Here is a 14,504-nt window from a genome sequence, read left to right on the forward strand (position 1 = left end):
CCCGTAAATAAAATACCTTACAATCCAGATTTTGTGTAGTGAATTCTTTAGTGCATAATTTACAATGATGATTATGTCCATGATATGTAAACATGATGTACAGTATGCAGGGCAGGAACACGCTGGAGAACCTAGGGAGACACAACAGAACTACAGTCACTGGTCTCATCGTGGCAACACACACAGATCACTGATCCACAAATATCCTAATTATCACAGGTACCCTACACAGTGTCTATCTGAAATGCTGTAATGCCGTCCATAATACATCTCCGGACGTAACGTCCATTCCAACAATCCCATACATAGGTGACAGAACATGTGGCTATTGGGAACATCTGCGCATAACCATTCATAAGATAAGCTAAGACACTAGACTATGTAGACGTTGTAACTCGTCACACACCTTCAAGTGAAGTAGCGTTGGATTAGCTGCTGCCGTTGGTCAACTCCTTCCTCCTCTCCACTCTCCTCATCACTGGATTCAGGTCCCTGAGCAGGTTGTGGCCTTGGTTCCTCACCGTCATCCAGGAGCAGGGGGACCCCCTTGTGGATGGCCAGGTTGTGTAGCATACAGCATGCCACAACGATCTTGCACACCTTCCCAGGCGAGTATGCAAGTGCGCCTCCAGTCCTGTCAAGGCACCGGAACCTTGCCTTCAGCAGCCCAAAAGTACGTTCAATTACCCGTCGTGTCCTGCCATGGGCCTCATTGTAGCGGATCTCTGCAGGTGTCTGGGGATTACGGAGTGGGCTCAACAGCCATGGCCTACTGGGATAAGCCGAGTCCCCTGTGGAAAAAAAAATACACATTGCAATGTTGTATGGCCACAGTAAAGGCAGTGACACACAGCACGCGATAGCAGTTGTGTAACTCACCCACAATCCAGGCACGTTCGGGATGCAGATTCTCCATCACCCGTGGCACCATGCTGTTCCTCATGATGAAAGAGTCATGTGCGGAACCGGGATACTTAGCACACACATGTGAAATTGTCATGTCTGCAAGGCACACCACCTGCACATTCATGGAGTGGTAGTGTTTCCGGTTTCGAAAAATGTGCTCCGTCGCCTGCGGTGCCACCAGAGCCACATGGGTGCAATCTATCGCACCGACTACATGTGGGATGTGCCCAAGTGGATAGAAGTCCCCCTTAACGGCAGCCAATTCATGTCCCCGGGGGAAATGGATGTAGCGATTCCGATAGATCATCATGGCCTCGAGTACATCCCTCAGCACCATGCTGAACATGGGCTGCGACATTCCCCCAGCGTTAGCCACGGTCTCCTGGAAGGAACCAGTTGCAAAGAAGTGTAGTGCTGCCATTACCTTGTGGGCGGGTGTGAATGCCGTAGGATAGTGACGGCGAGGCTGCAGGTGGGGCTCCAATAGATCACACAAGATCTTCAATGTCGGTCTGTCCAACCGGAATTTCCTGATGATTGCCTCATTCTCCATGTCCTCAAGCACAATCACCTGACGTCGGAGATCTGGCCTCCTCCCAGTTCAGGATTAAAAACAATAGGTCAATGACAAGCATCATGAGATGGCCATAGCACAAAACATCATTGATGTAATGGGTAAAAAACAATGGCCAGAAAGCTGCATGGCACATCTGGTTACATGGCTGCCCAATAGCTACACACAGAGGGCAGGCCTCTCCAGTGACAATACCCAAGTGACAATAATGTGGATACAATGATTAAACGAGTGACATGCGCAGACATGGAGCTACAAGAGCCACAAATCTAATGTGACTTAACATGTCTGTCATACCCATCTGCCGTACCTGCCAGACCTCAATGCATCATGTACATTGTGGAAGCATTCATCAACACAATGATCACAATAGCAGGGACACTTCTGGTTGTGTGCATGATCAGTTCTGAATGCACAAGTAGGGTGACCAACTGGCATTGGTCCAAATTCAGGACGGTGAGTGTAAAAATTCAGGACAAAGGGTCAAAATTCAGGACACAAATTCAGGATAGGAGGTCAAAATTCAGGACTAAACTTCAGGACAATAGGTACGTTTTACAGACACATCAGAGGTCGCGCAATAGTATATAAGTAAGCCCAGCCATTTCCAAACATATTCAACCATTTGCAAACCTACCCATCATGTATCCTTCCATCTATCATTTCACTCATCCATCCCCTCATCCATCCTTTCACTCATCCTCCATTATCCATCCATCCACCCTTTCACCCTATCCATCTGTACACTTATCCATCCACTCTTCATCCCATCCATCCATTCACTCACCTATTCAGCCATTTACCCTTTCACCAATCCAGCCATCCTTTCACTTACTAATCCTTCCACCCATCCACTCTTTTAGTCATCCATCCATCCTCCCTTTCTCTCTCCATCGACCCTTTCACTTAGCCTTCCATCCATCCATCCAACTACCCATCCATCCATCCATCTACTCATCCACTCATGAATCCATCCATTGCCCCTATCACTCATTCATCTATCATTTCACTCCTTCACACATCTATTCATCCTTTTGTCCATCTACCCTCCCTTTCACTCACTCATCCATCCTTACACCCACCCTTTCACTCATATGTCCATTCATTCACCCTTGCACTTATCAATACATCAATACATCCATCATTTCACTCATCCACCTACCCCCCATCATCCACCCACCCACTCATCCATCCATCCTTTCACCCACCCCCTCATCATCCATCCATCCACCCTTCCCCTCATCATCCATCCGTTCACCCACCCCCTCATCATCCATCCATCCATCCATCCTTCCCCTCATCATCCATCCTTTCCCGTCATCCATCCATCCTTCCCCTCATCCATCCTTCCTTTCACCCATCCTTCCCCTCACCCATCCATCCATCCCATCCATTTATCCTGCCCCTCATCCATCCTTCCCCTCCATCCATCATCCTTCCCCTCATCCATCTTTCCCCTCATCAATCATCCAGCTACCCTTCCACCCATACATCCAGCTATTTACATTTTCTCTCCATCCTTCCCCTCACTCATCAATCCATCTATCCTCTCTCATTATCCATTTAGTCAATCTTTCATTCATCCATTCACCCTTTCACTAATTCATCCAGCCATTCACACATCCCTTCACTTACTTACTCGCCCACCTTTCCATATTAATTTTGAGCTGAGCCCTTTTGAGAAGAGGCCCATCAAGAACTTCACCCTCGCTGCAGGGGCCGTTCCAGGACTGGTACAGAAGCCACCCAGGGCAGAGACAGGATCCACCACAGGGGGGGACAAGAGCCATCACAGGAGGGGGTGGACTGGAGCCACAACATGGGGGACAGGAGCAGGAGTCATCACAGGAGAGGGAACGTGATCCACCAGGGTGGGCACAGGGGTGGCCATGCAGTATGCTAGTATCATCTTGGGCTTCTCGCCCCCTCCTGCACAAGCTCCAAAATGCCATCCCCCACTGTGATATACAGTACTCACAGGAGATACTCTAAGAGAACTGATTGTCCTCCATACTTTGTTAATCAGTGTGGGTGCGATTGTGCCATTTCTTTATTGTATTACGTTATGCATGTTTGAAGAACCGAGGTTTGCTTACAAATTAGTGGCAGTAAGTAAGCTCGGTGAAGAGAAGCAGGTGCTGCCTCGGTGTAATCAGGGGTGTAATCTGGCCGAGTCTCGGATGTTTGGGGCCCTGGGTAGAAATGGAATGTGCGAGCCCCCCTCAAAATAGCAGATACAAGACGCATTCAGGGCTGTTTGCATGTGAATGGATGCCCCCTGCTCCTGAACCTGCGCCCCTCCCTCTGTCACCTTCAAGCACCTCTTAACAGCTCATCAAGGGCTGGAGGTGTGAGGGTTGCCATCCCGCTGTGCCTCTACAGTGCTGCTGGGGGTCTGAGCTTTCATGCAGCATCGGAGTCAAGAAGGGAGGTGGGGGAAAGCTGTGCCCGGTTAAAATTACGGACAAATGGCGTCCGATAAAGAATCCTTCACGGACAACGGACAGACAGCCAAAATTACGGACTGTCCGTGAAATTTACGGACGGTTGGTCACCCTATGCACAAGTCAGGTACGATACAATGCAGTGCCACCAGCCTGGTCAAGGTCTGCACTGACCAACAACACATTAAACCTCACTGCATCTATGTAGAGCACCTGACGTCTGTCAATTATCAGCACCCATCAAAAGCCTTACTAAAATGGCACAAACACATGCTAAAGTGGCTCAGACTGAACGTGCGTCCTCCTGTGGATGCAATGGCTCTGTGGCATCGTGTGTACAATGATGTGCCCTACACCATGTAGCTGCATGGCACTTATACATTGTCCATGATTGACATACAGAGCAATGTGCACGAAAATGCCAGAACCTAGCGCCAGTCCCTGGCGGTGTGACCCCAGCACCACCATCTACCCAGCCAAGGTAGCCATTGGCACATGGACTGGTGTCCATGCCGCTGGCTAGGCTCCGCCGCATCAGTCGCGGTACCTACCGCCGGTCCCCGGCGGAGCGTCACCGCCATGGTGCATTGCATACAGCCAATGGCATGGGTGTTCAATGTGGCATGATGCAGATTTGAATAATGCGGAAGCGGCGCGCCGCCGCCGCGGAGCCGGTCATTGGATGCTTTTGAATGATGCACCATCGCGGTAGCGCACCCCGGACACCCGCGGTGCGTCACCGCCATGGTGCATTGCATACAGCCAATGGCATGGGTGTTCAATGTGGCATGATGCAGATTTGAATAATGCGGAAGCGGCGCGCCGCCGCCGCGGAGCCGGTCATTGGATGCTTTTGAATGATGCACCATCGCGGTAGCGCACCCCGGACACCCGCGGTGCGTCACCGCCATGGTGCATTGCATACAGCCAATGGCATGGGTGTTCAATGTGGCATGATGCAGATTTGAATAATGCGGAAGCGGCGCGCCGCCGCCGCGGAGCCGGTCATTGGATGCTTATGAATAAGGCTGACCCAGACAACCAATTGTAGCACCTTATCAGCTTCCTAACGACCCCATGGGCCTATAAATCTGTGGGAGTGAGCCACACATTCCCACTGCTCACAGAGCCTGCTGCCTGGGACCCTCTCCTGCTGCTGCCTGAGACCCTCTCCTGCTGCTGCCTGGGACCCTCTCCTGCTGCTGCCTGGGACCCTCTCCTGCTGCTGCCTGAGACCCTCTCCTGCTGCTGCCTGGGACCCTCTCCTGCTGCTGCCTGAGACCCTCTCCTGCTGCTACCTGGGACCCTCTCCTGCTGCTGCCTGGGACCCTCTCCTGCTGCTGCCTGGGACCCTCTCCTGCTGCTGCCTGGGACCCTCTCCTGCTGCTGCCTGGGACCCTCTCCTGCTGCTGCCTGGGACCCTCTCCTGCTGCTGCCTGGGACCCTCTCCTGCTGCTGCCTGGGACCCTCTCCTGCTGCTCACAGAGCCTGCTCCCTGGGACACCTCACAACTCACTTCCGCCACAGGTCTGCCATATCCACAGGGATGTCAAGAACAGATAAGATCCGTGCCAGTCCATTCACGAGTGAGGAGCTGGATGTCCTTGTGAACGAGGTGCTGGCACAGTACCCACGGCTGTTTGGTGGCCCCAATGTCGTGGTAAGTCACCATGTAGGGAGCTGTAGGGCAGGGTGGTGTCAGACGTGTATTCATGATGCAGCTGTATGTTATTTTGGATGTGTGGTGCTGACAAACACTGACAGACAAGATGTTTGCAGGTGGTGGGAGTGTGTGTTTTGCATTATGACTCTGTCCTAGGCCAATACTTGTATGTGTGAGTGGGATGTGCTACTTTTTGGGGCAGACATGACCAACGGTTGTTTGCCTTGTAGCTGGTTGGACAGTGTCCGCTTGTGATGTAATTTCAGGGTGCCCCTGTAGTCATAGTCAGTGTGCCCCACAGAGTAGGTTCAGTGGCTGCCCTTCCAAAGTTTGTCCATCAGCCAACTTACATGCTACAGTTGCTGCACACTGATTAGTGGATATGCCACATCAATGCCCTGTACAATTTATGATTCATACAGTGCTGTCGATGCATTTGTGTTGAATCATCATTCTTCAGTGTGATAATCATGGAGACTACGAAGCTCAATGTGTGCATGCATTCACTAATGTTTATGCCATGCAGAGTGGCCTTGTGAGGGTACCCCCAGTTCTGGAGGGAGGGGGGTCACTGTGCGTCCTGATTCAGTGTCTGGCTGCTGTACTGATAGATGCTGACATATGACAATGTGTAAATGTTCATTAGTCCTTCTTTACTCTCATACCTGCAGCTCAAAGTACACCAACGTAAGGCTGTCTGGAGGGCCATAGCAGCAAAGGTGCGAGCCCTGGGGGTATCAAACAGACGACACACACACTGTCACAAGAGGTGGGACGACATCAGCCGGCTGGCTAAGCAAGTGGCAGAGATGAAGTTGGGGATGGTACCACGCACAGGGCGTGTGGCACGCCGCACCATGACTCCGCTGATGGCACGCATACTGGCAGTGACCTATCCAGACCTGGATGCACGTCTGAAGGGGCTTCAGCAGCAAGACAGCGATGGTGAGTATCCGGGGAGGGAGAGTTTGTCTGGGAGTGGATGCATGTGTAGAGTGCCTGTGTCTGCGGTGACACATGTGATGTGCGTGTGCTGCCATGCTGTGATATGTGATGTGAGTGGCAACTGTGATGTGTGTCTGTATGAGGCATTGGCCCACCATGGCCTTACTCTGCAGCTCCTGGCTGCAGTTTTCAGTCCTTGACATATATTTTGTTGTCCACATGGTCACTCTTCTTTGTGATGGTGGGTGTAGTCCCTATTATGCTGTACAGCTGTGTCCACTTAATGAGTGTTACACCATGTCAGTGTACTTTGCATGCACCTGCATGGTAGTGGCCCACACATCTGACAACAATGTGAACCCACATTGGCACATGGTGATTGTAATGGCCTATTTGACAATGTGGCATGTGTAGACAAAACAGGTGTGTGTATTCCCCTCTGGATCCCTTTAGGCTCTGGAAGTGGTGATGTTAGTTGTGGCTACATCATGTCCGTGGGGCAGGTCCATGTGGGCTAGGGGAACACCATCCATGGGCAGGGTGTAGTGCTGTTTGTCATCGACATTGGTCCACTCCTGCCTGTTTGTCCGCATGACAGGCTCAGTTGTGGTGTAACTGGTGTGTAGCAGCACAATGATTTGAGGGTGTGGTGGTTACCATGTAGCTCTAGGCCTCTCATGTGCTGCATTGCTCTGATATCGTGTGACCAGACTATGACACTTATACAACCATGTTTCTGTCACTAATGCAGATTCGGAAGACACCACGGCGGAACATGATCCTGAAAGTGGTGGGGAGACCAGCACGACAGCGGCAGCAGGGCAGGGTGAGACGGAGCAAAGTGACACTGACCACACCAGCGCTACTGAGGGTGACAGGAGTATGCATGAGGAATCTGTGGCTGAGACACAGAGTACCACTTCATCTGATGGCAGGGGGGATGAGTCCCTGTTAGCAGCCACAGGGGATGGGGACTCTGCTGCTGCATCTGACTACCAACGGCCACTGCCCACCCTCCCATCCACTTCCTCTGGGGCTGGCCGTATCCGTGTCACTAAGAGGGGACGTGTGACATTCACACATGGCACCGCAGCACCTGCACCTGTCCCCCCTGCTGCCCTCAGTGCAGAGTGCGTAGAGCTCCTGCGGCAACTTTGCGTGGGCCAGACCGCCCTGCTGAATGCCTTCAGTGCCCACGATTACAAAATAGGGCAGGTTCTGGCATTCATGGAGGGCATACACTCTGACGTGGGTGGCCTACATCGTACACTCCTGTCATTGTCAGGTACAGTGACGTCAGCCCTCCAACATGCCCCCTTTGCAGCTCAGGTGCCTGTGACGTCCACCCAGTCAGTGGCCACATCAGATGACAGTGAGCACTTGGGACATACATCAAGTAAACGTTACAACACTAGGAGCACAGCTCAGACCCAAAGCAAACAATCCCGTCCACAGACTCCATCCCCAAAGAAGGGCAGGGACCCCCCAATATGCACAGACCAGGTGGAGTCACAGAAGAGCAAGGCCAGAACAACATTGTGTCAGACATCAGGCTCACATGCTGCTGAGCCATCACCAGATATTGACTCTGCTATGCCCACAGAGGATGTGTGGGATGTCATGACTACACCTGGGGTGAACACAGGGACACACCCACCTACCACATCAACCCCAGAACAAAGTACATCGAGGCAGGTGGAGGGAAGCCCTGCTGTGACCAGCCCAGTCATTGTGGCAAAGAAGGGCAGTGTAGTGGCCATCCCTGGCAAGAAGGGACAGGAGGGCAGTGTAGTGGCCATCCCTGGCAAGAAGGGACAGGAGGGCAGTGTAGTGGCCATCCCTGGCAAGAAGGGACAGGAGGGCAGTGTAGTGGCCATCCCTGGCAAGAAGGGACAGGAGGGCAGTGTAGTGGCCATCCCTGGCAAGAAGGGACAGGAGGGCAGTGTAGTGGCCATCCCTGGCAAGAAGGGACAGGAGGGCAGTGTAGTGGCCATCCCTGGGGTAAGTGGGAAGGTGGTCACTGTGGGGGGTACACCTTCCAGAGAGGCTAAAGTGGTCCGGAGGCGTAGCCAGCACAAGCGTACTGCAGGATCAAGCACTTCTCCAGAGGGAGTGGCAGTGTCTGCCCCTGAAGTGGAACAGTTGGGGGGTGTGCAGGTGGTGTCAACGCCACTTCCCATCAACCCCATGACAGGGAAGCAAATTCATATTCCAAAGAAGTGGAAGGGCACCCCTCCAACCTCTCCCACCCACACTGTGTCAAGGGCGTGCATGACTCCACCTCCACGTGCCACGGTGCCACCTGGTCCGCACAGCCCTCCACCTTGCAGGCCCTCTGTTATAGCCACACCACATGTCCCTCTGTCACACCAGTCAAGTCGACCTGCAGTCCCTGACACACAGCCAGGTTCCACTCCACATGACAGCCAGGAGTGAGTTGTCAACACCCTCAGACGCCTGTGCCACACATAGGTGTGCTACAGTACACCATTGTTAGCGATGTGGGTGTGTTCCTGGGCCTGTTGCTCTGATGTGCTGTACCCTGCCAAGGACACTGGGCCTGTTGCTCTGATGTGCTCTCCCCTGCCAAGGACTCTGGGCCTGTTGCTCTGATGTGCTCTCCCCTGCCAAGGACTCTGGGCCTGTTGCTCTGATGTGCTGTACCCTGCCCTGCCAAGGACACTGGGCCTGTTGCTCTGATGTGCTCTCCCCTGCCAAGGACTCTGGGCCTGTTGCTCTGATGTGCTCTCCCCTGCCAAGGACTCTGGGCCTGTTGCTCTGATGTGCTCTCCCCTGCCAAGGACTCTGGGCCTGTTGCTCTGATGTGCTGTACCCTGCCCTGCCAAGGACACTGGGCCTGTTGCTCTGATGTGCTCTCCCCTGCCAAGGACTCTGGGCCTGTTGCTCTGATGTGCTCTCCCCTGCCAAGGACTCTGGGCCTGTTGCTCTGATGTGCTGTACCCTGCCAAGGACTCTGGGCCTGTTGCTCTGATGTGCTCTCCCCTGCCAAGGACTCTGGGCCTGTTGCTCTGATGTGCTGTACCCTGCCAAGGACACTGGGCCTGTTGCTCTGATGTGCTCTCCCCTGCCAAGGACTCTGGGCCTGTTGCTCTGATGTGCTCTCCCCTGCCAAGGACTCTGGGCCTGTTGCTCTGATGTGCTGTCGCCTGCCAAGGACTCTGGGCCTGTTGCTCTGATGTGCTGTACCCTGCCAAGGACTCTGGGCCTGTTGCTCTGATGTGCTCTCCCCTGCCAAGGACTCTGGGCCTGTTGCTCTGATGTGCTGTACCCTGCCCTGCCAAGGACTTTGCACTTCCCGATTGTGATTCACCAGTGCATAGTCTATGGCATTTGCACATGATTTTGAGAGTTGCTGTTGTCTACTTATGTTGTGTAGCTACATCTGTGCAATATGTGAATAAATACAGTACATTATGGTGTGTTTTCTCTGTCTCCTTACTGATTAAAGTCATTTTCTTGTTTGATTGAGTTCCATGGTCTATTTTGTACATCACCATTGCAAGGTTGTATGTGGCCATATGATTTTTAGACAGGGGGACAGGTTCTTCAGTCCATTGTGGCCCTGCTGATGTTGTACTCTGTGATGGTTATTTGGCAGGCCATGCAGTTTTCGTGTGGGTGAATTGCTATTGCTGCATACACTGTTCACAGGTCACCTTGGGGGACACTGGCAGCACAGGGTGTGCAGCTGTGCTGTGGTGTAGTAGATGTTTATGATGTGATGAGGTGTGTGTTTCCCATTCTGTGTGCCCTGGCGTGTATGTGTATGGTCGTCTTGTGTTGGCCCTTGGTCCTGGTGGCATGGCTTACATGGCATGTGTGTGGCAGAGGTGTGCAGTGTGAAGGGTGTTAGTTTGTAGTGTATGTATGTGTGCCCCTGTATGGTGTGAGACACACATGTGTCAGGCAGGAGTTGTATGCCTGTTGTATGTTTTGTCTTGCCCTGTGTGGATGTTTGTATTCAATTGTGTGGGCTGTGGGGAGTGCACTGGTGTTGTGTGTCCGTTGTCAGGCAATCCTGCTGTGCCTTTGTCCCTGGTTGTGTGTCGCAGTGTGTGTGTATTGTGCTTGTTGTTACAGTGCTTGTTGATGTGCAAGGGGGTGCACGGGATTGGCACCTGGCCTGTGACTACTTCGGGTGGTGTGCAGTGTTGGTCGGGGTGGTGTGTCGCTGTGATGTTTGGAATGTGTCCATGCCTTGCTGTTGCCCTGCCTTCTGCATTGTGCGCATGTGTTGACCGCGGCGGTGACGTGTCCGTGACCGTGACGTTGCTGCAGGTTGGCCGACGTTGTGTGTTCCGGATCCCGTGGGGTGCCTTGTTCTGAGGTGGGTGATGTGTGGGTGCCCATGTGGATGTGTTGTGCCCCCCAGCAGGATGCCAGTGTTGTGCTTGGGACCTGTGTCGGCATGTGTGTTGTGTGGTGTATATGTGTAGTGACGTACCTGCGGCGGCGTCCGCGGCGGCCCATCTGGCGATAGTGTTGCAGCAGGTACATGACCGGATGCATGTGGAGGGCTGGGTCCATGGGGTTCATGTCGGATCTCGGCGTGCGTGCTCCGCTGTAGACTTTCCGCCTGCTAGAGCTGTGCGGTGTCTCCGGCGCGGTGCGTCAGCTTGTTTGGCCCATCCTAATATGTCGAGCGGGGCGGACGTCATCGACCGCGGCGGAGGGTCTCGATTGGCTGCAGCCGCCGCGGTGGCGGGCGCACCTTGATGGCGGAGCGAGGCGCTCCGCGGCGGACGGGAAATGACCTGTGTTTACATATCCTAATGTGGCGGACGTGATTTCCACTGCTAGCGGGCGGAAAAAGCTGTTTTTCCGCCCCGCCATCGTTTCGGTAGTGCCACCGCCCGCTATCCTAATGGACCCCATACTTATTTAAACAGGAACTCTTACAATCTCTTACTCTCACATATACTCACTTATATACATCAATATTCACATATACTAGATTAAAACATATGTAGTTACTGATAAAGACACTAGTGAGACAGTCATTCACTCACTAACATACACATATACACACTCATTCACCCATACAGTCCTGCACATATGCTGTCTTCAAAACACATACAAACAGAGAGTCAGTCAATCATGCATCTATGTGCTAAGTAATACCCCCACCAAACCATATAGACACTCATACTGATACTAAGAAAAACATCTAATAACCCATGTACATACACATGTAGCTACTCACCAACCCATGCAGCTACTTATACACAAAGTGAAACACTAATACATATATTTAAAAATTTAAACATTACTCACTAATATTTATTTTTCAGAAAGACACACATTCACTGGATGGTGTCATCAGTGATGTCATGAGTGATGTCACTGACCATGTCATGAGTGATGTAATATGTGACGTCATCAGCAGTGCATTGCACGCACAAGTTATAGTGAGTCCAACTAACTATAACATGGGAATTTCAATGGTTTTATGTCAGTAAAATTTCCAGCTAACTATAACTGGTGTGAAACCTATGGTTTTTTTCAGTGAATATATATATATATATATATATATATATATATATATATATATATATATATATATATATATATATATATATATATATATATTATATAGTTTCATCACTTTATCATGCATTTTGGTAATACACATTTAATTTTAATTTACTGGTTCAGCTTCCTAATTGCTAAAAGTTGTTACTGAGAGAGAACCACTCATAATCTTGAGGTACAAGGAACAAGCATGTTCCTTACTGATGAAATCAATGAATTTCATTTCTTTGCATACAGATTTTTTTTAAAGTTAGTTGCTTGTTAGACTACCATGCAAGGAAGACTAGTCTCATTACAATCATACTTTTTTTTAAAATATAGTGATATCCACTTTCCAGATCTACTGTGCCTGAGTCCAGAATTTCTATAGGCACAGATCATTAAATGTCTTTTTTAGCACCCATATTGGTTTCTATTCTCCCTGCATTTGCCAAATTAACATTTTACATGCCGTCCTTGACATGTCACAATGTGTTTCTGCTCCCTATTTTAATTAAATCGATTTGTGTGGTTTAACAACTTTATTGACAATATCTCTTGAATTCCCTGATGCAAGTGGAAAATAATTTGTTGATTGCACTTTTGTAGACCCACCAGCCTTTTAAGTTATATTTTATAATTTCTGATTAGTGCAGTACTGTTTTCATGGCCCCACAGTTCTTTGATTTCCACTGCTTGCCTTGCAGTTGTCCACTTTTGTTTTAATAGATGTTGTATTGCAACAGGCGGCTGTTTTATAATTAGTGTTTGTTTTTCAATACCTGTCAGTCCCTGTAGCCTAACTTGTTTAATGTTATTCACAATCATTCACACTCCAGTACTATTTAAGATCTTTAGTTATTACCCTCACAAACTTGCTCACCCTTTCCTTTTCTGTGTAGTAATCTACTTGGTCTTGATTATGTACATTAGACGAAACCAGTCACTCTAAAATTCATTACAACTATCACTTTTTCTAGTCCCCCTTTGGTTCTGGACAACCACAACATCCCCTCATGAGAGAAGATGTATCGTTTTTTTAACTTTCGCCAACTGAGAGCTAATTAGTAACACAATTTGATAATGAAGCAATACATTTGTTTTTGAATGAAAGGAACAAGTTTGTACCATGGAGGCATACCTTGCGTTGTTTCCTTTACTTTGTAACTTATAAAGCGGCCAAATCCTCACCTTGTATCTCCGTTCTACGGAAGTAATCACTGACAAACTATCAAAGGTAAACAAATTGACCTACAAAAATATCAGAGCAAGAATATCGATATCCTATCTACAACATGGTAAGTCCAAAAATTATCGGAAAAAATATTGATGTCAAAAATATTGTTATAAAAAAATCTTATCAATATAATAAACATAGTAAAAAATATTATATAATGCTTAAATTATTAAGTAATATATATAATTTAATAAAACATGAACTAAACATATACATATAAATATATATACTTAATCAGTTTTAATAATTATTTTAATAACTTATAAATAATTTTAAAATATTATAAATTACAAATACATCTAAGCACCTAAAATAATAACATAAATACAATTAAATTAAATATGTAAAACAAATAAAAAATTGTTTTACTTGTAATATTTTTAAAATTTGTTATATACTACATTAGCTAAAATATTACCAAAAATATTAAATTGCAGATGGAATAAAACTATTGTCCCAACTCCCAAAAAAAACAGTAAGAAAATTGTTGGATAGCGTAGGTATAAAAACGACTATTCCCACTTCAGAGAGTGCAACAGTAGGGAAAGTGTTGGATAGCGTAGGGGTAAAAATTACTATTCCAACTCCAGAGAGTGCAAAAGTAGGGAAAGTGTTGGATAGAATATTACTATTCCCACTCCAGAGAGTGCAACAGTAGGAAAATGTTGGATAGCGTAGAAGTTAAAAAATACTATTCCCACTCCAGAGAGTGCAACAGTAGGGAAAGTGTTGGATAGTGTAGAAGTTAAAAAAACATACTTATCAATAAATTAATGTTTTAAAGTAATAAATTATTAAATAAATCTAAACTATTTACAAATACCAATAAATAGTTATTAAAAACATAAGTATCAATGAATAATTAACAATAAATGAATAATAAATACCAATTAATATTAATTAATTACTGTTAATTATCAATTAATAACTATTGAACAATAAAATATTTTTTATAACAAAAACATATTAATTATAAAAAGTCATTACCAATTAACAAATAGTGAACAATTAAATAAATGTGTATACCAAAAATATGAATTATTAAAAATTAATTTCCAATTAATAACAATGTATTAATATATTAATTAAAAAATAAATAAATAATATTTAGTAATATTTAATTACCAAATATTTATTAAACAATAAATAAATGTTCATAACCCAAAAAATTATACTTTTAAATAATTACCAATAAACAATTAA

At 47.9% G+C, this 14,504-nt stretch overlaps 1 protein-coding gene across 1 annotated transcript; it reads left to right on the forward strand.

Annotated features, from left to right (window-relative positions):
* Nucleotides 1-6,045: 6,045 nt before the first annotated feature.
* Nucleotides 6,046-9,032, forward strand: LOC147705717 (uncharacterized). Its single transcript, XM_086928975.1, has 2 exons — nucleotides 6,046-6,532; nucleotides 7,284-9,032. The coding sequence occupies exons 1-2, from the start codon at nucleotides 6,223-6,225 to the stop codon at nucleotides 8,966-8,968; spliced, it is 1,995 nt and encodes a 664-aa protein (XP_086785101.1). The 5' UTR covers nucleotides 6,046-6,222; the 3' UTR covers nucleotides 8,969-9,032.
* The last annotated feature ends 5,472 nt before the right edge of the window (nucleotides 9,033-14,504 follow it).

The sequence above is a fragment of the Lissotriton vulgaris genome, chromosome 7 (assembly GCF_964263255.1).
Source record: "Lissotriton vulgaris chromosome 7, aLisVul1.2, whole genome shotgun sequence".
In the NCBI taxonomy this organism is placed as follows: domain Eukaryota; kingdom Metazoa; phylum Chordata; class Amphibia; order Caudata; family Salamandridae; genus Lissotriton; species Lissotriton vulgaris.